This window comes from Quercus suber, unplaced genomic scaffold (assembly GCF_002906115.3).
Source record: "Quercus suber isolate HL8 unplaced genomic scaffold, Cork oak 2.0 scaffold_443, whole genome shotgun sequence".
Taxonomy (NCBI): Eukaryota; Viridiplantae; Streptophyta; class Magnoliopsida; order Fagales; family Fagaceae; genus Quercus; species Quercus suber.
Window position 1 is genome coordinate 345,776 of NW_027069894.1, and position 6,158 is coordinate 351,933.

At 37.1% G+C, this 6,158-nt stretch overlaps 1 protein-coding gene across 2 annotated transcripts; it reads right to left on the minus strand.

The window, feature by feature from the left end:
- Positions 1 to 217: 217 nt before the first annotated feature.
- Positions 218 to 5,211, minus strand: LOC112024236 (pentatricopeptide repeat-containing protein At1g53600, mitochondrial). Of its 2 annotated transcripts, XM_024056879.2 has the most exons (3): positions 2,613 to 5,211; positions 2,059 to 2,470; positions 218 to 727 (listed from the first exon to the last, which is right to left on the minus strand). In XM_024056879.2, exon 1 carries the CDS (start codon positions 5,096 to 5,098, stop codon positions 2,921 to 2,923), a length of 2,178 nt encoding a protein of 725 aa, XP_023912647.1. In that variant the 5' UTR covers positions 5,099 to 5,211; the 3' UTR covers positions 218 to 727; positions 2,059 to 2,470; positions 2,613 to 2,920. The 2 variants fall into 2 exon arrangements, with proteins under 2 accessions (XP_023912647.1, XP_023912646.1); XM_024056878.2 differs by having other exon boundaries at positions 2,059 to 5,211.
- Between the last annotated feature and the right edge of the window lie 947 nt (positions 5,212 to 6,158).

The following is a 6,158-nucleotide window of genomic DNA, read 5'->3' on the forward strand; positions in this document are numbered from 1 at the left end:
ACTACTTTTTCCCATTTTCTCATCTCCCAATTAGATATAAATAAACAAATTCCAACCCAAAATCCAAAATAACAAAAAAATTGTGTGAAATAAAAACATAAAAAATAAAAAATTGAAGAAACTAAGGCGTTTCACTCACACACACAGACTAAGATCGACTAAGGTGGAGCTACGACACAAGGGAGACTTGTATCGGACAAGTAGTGTCTATTGGACAAGATCAATAATGGAATATTAGACAAATAAGAGCCACGCATACATATCACACCGAAATTTCTGAAGAGTTGGCAGAGTCAACAAATTACACATGAAACTGCAATTCATGTGCTCTGGTCCTGTCCTTTTGCAAGAAACGTTTGGGCACTAAGCAGGGGACGGGTGCAGAAATGCAGCAATGAGGCAGATGACTTCTTCCTTCTCTTCAAGCACATGCAGTGCATCCTGGATGGAGCAGACCTGGATCAATGGGCAGTCACGGCGTGGTGCATATGGAACGCAAGGAATAAATATTACTTTGAGCACTTTCAGCAGAAGCCACGGTTTATCATAGAGAGAGCTACTGCCTTGCTAACCGAATACCACACATTCATCATTCATGGCAGCACAGCAGGTGTGAGAAGCCATGTACCTTAAGGTTTAGATGGATTTTGTATTTGAAATTCCCGGGGATACGACTGAGATGTGGTCTGTATCTCCCCTAAGACCAAACTGATTAGTTTGGCATGACCTGTATACATTGAGCATGTTTTAATAAAATTCTCTACCGTTCGTTGAAAAAAAAGAATCAAATTACTCATGAAAATTGGAATCTTCACTGTGTACCGTGTAGCCATACAGAGTAAGTAGTGTACTAAATTCAAACATCTCTTGACCACCAATGAAGGTTGGTACCTACGGAATCAGTTTTATTACTGATTGGCACTATGATTGTTTTTGCCAAGTTGCAATAACAGATATGAAGTAATCACCTAAGTAGAGAAAAAAGAATGCTGAAATTACAGTGTTTTTATATATGCTTGCTAGAAATATGAAAATCTCCAGTCTCTATAACCAAAATCACAATGACAAATTTCTCAGAAGTATTTTTATCCATAATGCTGGTAGAAGAAATAATGTGCACGTCCTTTTTCATTAATAAGTAACACACACATACCCTTGTGTTCCGAACCCATAACCATACCCTCCACCCTTTTTTATGGGAGAATGAAGTACAATTTGAGCTAGATCTCTTTTTTTTTTTGATAAGTAATGTAAAATTTCATTGATATAAAAAAATAGTCATCCAAGTATACAATAAAGGACCATACAATCAACCACTCAAATCACATAAATATATCGAATCAATAATGGACCATAAGGACTGGCTATGCAAAACTGACATCCAATCCAACAAAGTTTTACAGAAAAATGATTTGAGATCAGACAGTTTTTTCAATTTATCTTCAAAGCTCTGGTTATTCCTCTCCCTCCACAAACACTACATCTAACAACGTGGGGCAGCCATCCATGACCATTCTGGAGCTAGAGCTCATTAATATCAATGTGTGCTTTATAAGAATGTATTTCCCTTGACATTTTTTTCATAATTTATTACAATGGGGGAGTAGAGATTCAAACTTTGGACGTTTTCATTGGAAACACCAAGGGTGCCCATTAAGCTACAATGCTCTTGGCATGAAATCCCTTGACATGTAGTAGGATAAATCATAACCATTGAATACATCATATATTTGTTGTTATTCACCCAAAAATCCATCACAAAAGTTTGTAGGAGATACAGGATGATGCACTGAGTTTATATCCAAGGTCTAGCAAACAATTATTGGAAATACTTTCAATCAAAGGGTATGCTATTTTTACTTCTTGTAGTTCAGAAAATTCACACTCAAAATGAAAAGAAGATAATCATGGTTTCATGTGAATAGGTTACAACTCTTTTTCCTTTTATTTTCCCTTTGACAAATCAAATAATATTTTCCACAAGAACCCTAACCCTGATGATTTAAGTCATAGTTGCAGTTGTTCTTAATAACATAGATCAGAGATGTTAGAAATCACCTTGTAATCTTCTAGGTGTGATCATCAACAACAGCAAAGCAGTAATTGAAGAGAGGACTAATTGCCAAATATGATGTAAGACTGCTTGGGAGCTTGAGAAACCACAAAACTACAAAATTGAGTATGCTCATCTCCAATGAAACTCAGGGCAGAATATATGCACAGCGTTCCAAAACGGTGTCTGGCAACCCTATCTCCAGAAATGAAATGGGAAGAGGGCAGAGAAAGCAAAGAAATGGTTTTGAAGGTGTGGTGTCAAGCATTCTGAAGAAGGGAGACCCTTTGTGCAACAATATAAAGATGTAGAGTCCTTATAATAGAGGTCGATACAAGCATTCTGAAGGACTCTTAAAATAGTGACAATTATTGTCATCGAGCAGAATCCTGAGCTTAAAAAGAATAATGAACAGGTCTACAAAGAACACACAACAACAACAAGAACCTGTTAGGGTCATTTAATAGAACAACCTCCTGCATGCTTAACTGAGAATCCAAAAGGATTACAGCCTTCACATGCTAGGCAAATTTTATCCCATCAGTACAAAGTGAGATACCTTCATCAAACTTGTAGCAAACGTCCAGCCCCTACAAGTTTCCAAAAGATGTTGGCTGCATATTTAACCATCATTACCCATTGAAAGAATGATGGCTTTTCTTTTAATTCTTTTCAGGAAAAGCATCCTAAGAAGCTGTGTTTCCTTCCAAACAAAGCCTTGAGACCAGTCTCAAATAATCAACCATAAGAAACAGAAGAAATTCAAACCATGTATGAGATGATAGCTCCCACAGATATCTACAAAAAACACTGGTGGTAGTTACCTCTTCTGACATGTATATCATTTTAAAGAAAGGAAACCAGTCATTATCTGCTGTACTCCAACTGATTCATTTCCATTGACATGGTCCAAAGCATAACATATATCCTTTCGAAGTCGATATGATGTTGATATCCTGCATGAAACATATGAACCTTGTCTTTCACTATTATCCAACTGCAACCTGGATTCTTCCTAATCCCTTTTGACTTTTTGGTCATTCTGACTTCATCACCATCCTCCTTTTTCCCCTCAACAGAATATAAGTTGGATAAGACCACATAAGGGGTTGCATTATCAGGCTCCAATTTGACAAGTTGCTCAGCTGCAAGCTTTGCAATATCAATACGTAAGTGGGTCTTGCTTGCGCCAAGAAGAGCCCCCCAAACACCAGAATGGGGTTCAAAAGGCATTGAACGGATCAAATCAATTGCTTTGTCTAGAAATCCAGCTCTGCCAAGGAGATCAACCATGCATGCATAGTGGTCAGGCCCTGGTTCAATACCATATAATGAATTCATTGATGTAAAGTAGTTCCATCCTTCTTTCACAAGTCCCACATGGGTGCAGGCTGAAATAATGCCAAGAAATGTGATTTGATTTGGTTCCTGGCCTTCATTCAGCATTTTTTGAAATAATTTAAGTGCTTCTTCCCCAACCCCATTTTGGGCAAATCCAGTAATCATCGAGTTAAAGGATACAATATTGGGTGCATTGATATTTTTGAAAATCATGTAGGCATCATCCACATTTCCACATTTCGAATACATTGAAACCAAAGAGTTTTGAATGGACAAATCAATTTCCAAATCCATTTTTACTATGTGAGCATGGATTTGCAACCCTTGGTTAAGTGTTGCCAAACCGGCTGAAGCACTAAGCACACCACTCAAAGTAAGAGGATTTGGCCTGACTGCTTTCTGAAGCATGTCGATAAACCAACAAAAGGCCTCCTCATACTCCCCATTATTCACAAAACCAGAAATGACAGCCGTCCAAGCAATATCATCTTTCTGAGGCATCAATTTAAACAACTGGATGCATTTTTCAGTTATCCCTTTGCTCGAGAATCCTGTAATCATGGTTGTCCACGAAATTACATCTTTTCTGGGCATCATCTCAAAAAGTATAAAGGCTTCTTCAATTGAACCACATTGGACGTAACCCGCAATCAAGGAATTCCAAGAAACCACATCTTTCCTACTCATCTGATGAAATATTTTTGTAGCTACATCTGTACAACCAAATCTGCAATACATGGTAATAATAGAATTGCATAAGAAGACATCAAAATCAAATCCCATGCGTGAAGCCAATCCATGCATTTGAATCCCTTCTCTATACCTACCAAGACTGCCACAACCATCAAACAGCACAGTCAAGGTAGTAGAATTAACCATCACTGTTCCTTCCCTTCTCATGCTCGAAAACAATTCAAACCCATCTTTGAAACTCTCTATCCTCATATACCCATCAATCATTGCTGTCCAAGTAACTACATTCCTCTCTGGCATGATATCAAAAAAATTTCTAGCATCACCTACCCTTTCCTCTTTGCAATACCCATCAACCATAGAGCTCCAAGAAACCACATCTCTCTCCATCATACCCTCAAAAATTTGGCCCGCCTCTTCCAACCTTCCCATCTTCAAATACCCATTTATTAGAGCATTCGAACAAACCGGATCCCGCCACTTCACCGGCATATCAGAGTAAAGCTTCTCGGCCTTGTCGAACATCCCTGCCCATACATAACCAGTGATCATGGCAGCATAAGAGATAGCATTACGCTCGGGTATCTCATCAAACAACTTAACAGCTTCTTCTATCACGCATTTATTCCGAATATATGCCGTGATCATGGCATTATACGAAGCAGTGTTTCGCTCAGGCATTTCATCGAACAGTTTCCGGGCTTTGACGGTCTGGCCACTTTGGCCATAGGCAGTAAGCATGGCAGTCCAAGAGATGGTATTTTTGTGGGGCATATGACTGAAGACGGACTCAGCTTCTTTGATATTCCCATTTTTTCCATGTTTTGTGATCTGGGTGTTGCAGTAAACAAGAAATTTGCTGGTTTTGACAGTTTTGTGGCTTGAAGCAGAGTGGAGATTGGGTTTTGATAGAATAAGGGTGGAGAAGCACGGGCAATGAAACTTCAAATATGAGCAGTTTGAGAGGTAAAAGTGTCTATGGACAACGGTAATAACTCGTGCTGCGTGCATGAGTGATGGTAACAAGTAAAGCCATAACCAGAAGTTGTGTCAAAGTTCTGTGCCTGAACTTCCCATGCTTAGGTTACAAAGTTCCCGCCTAGCTTGATAAACGGTTTAGGTCAGGTTGGGTCGGACCATTTAGGGTGGATCCGATTAGATATGGGATCACTGATCTTTTTATTAATTTTTAATTTTTTTTTTATTATACAAGATAAAAATTCTACTCTAACTTAATCTAAATATATATATGTGTGTGTGAGGGGGGGGGGGGAGAGAAGTTCATTTATGGAGACTTAAATCTTGGTTTTTGCTCTCTATACTACATAAACACTTATACTTGTAGAGTGACAATCGCGCTAAGGGTACACGGTGGTAAGTCACTAGTCTTTATTGGATTAAATCATGTTATTCTTATTACCTTAGTCTGGTTATTCATGGGTTGAGGTAACCCATCGTCACCCAAACTTTTTTCATGTAAAACATAAATAAATAAGAAAAAAAAAACTTTTTAGCATTTATTTAAACTCTTTTTTTTAAGTATATCTTAGATGCAAATAGAACGAAAAAAGAAAAAAAAAAAGTTCAAAGATGAAAGTCAAATAATATTTGAAGCTTTGATATTATAGTAAATAATTAATACTAGTCTAAATCTACAAATGAAAAAAAAAATATATATATATATATATATATGTTATAATTAATACTAGTCTAAATCTACAAATGAAAAAAAAAAAATATATATATATATATATGTTATACATGAAACATGAAATAGAATTTAATTGCCTATTAAAATAACTAAGTCTGCATTTAGTTTTGCTTTTTGATAAAAATTTATTTGTTTTTTTTTTCCCTAAAATTCGATAAAAATATAGTTGTATTTAAAATATTAAGGTTTTAGAAGTTGAATATTGTGGGGGCCTTTTTGTACTGTTAGGCTTCAACCCCTTCTGCTATGCTATGGCCTATTAGTCTGAGGTAAGAGAGTTGGGACTGGCCTTACTGGGACTATACCTTAGGCAAGCTTGTGCATAAGTTAGGCTTACCCAATGTAAATGTGTCCAAACAT

Coding starts and splice junctions, on each gene's coding strand:
- LOC112024236 (XM_024056879.2), bottom strand. CDS start 5,098: ATGCACGCAGCACGAGTTATTACCGTTGTCCATAGACACTTTTACCTC.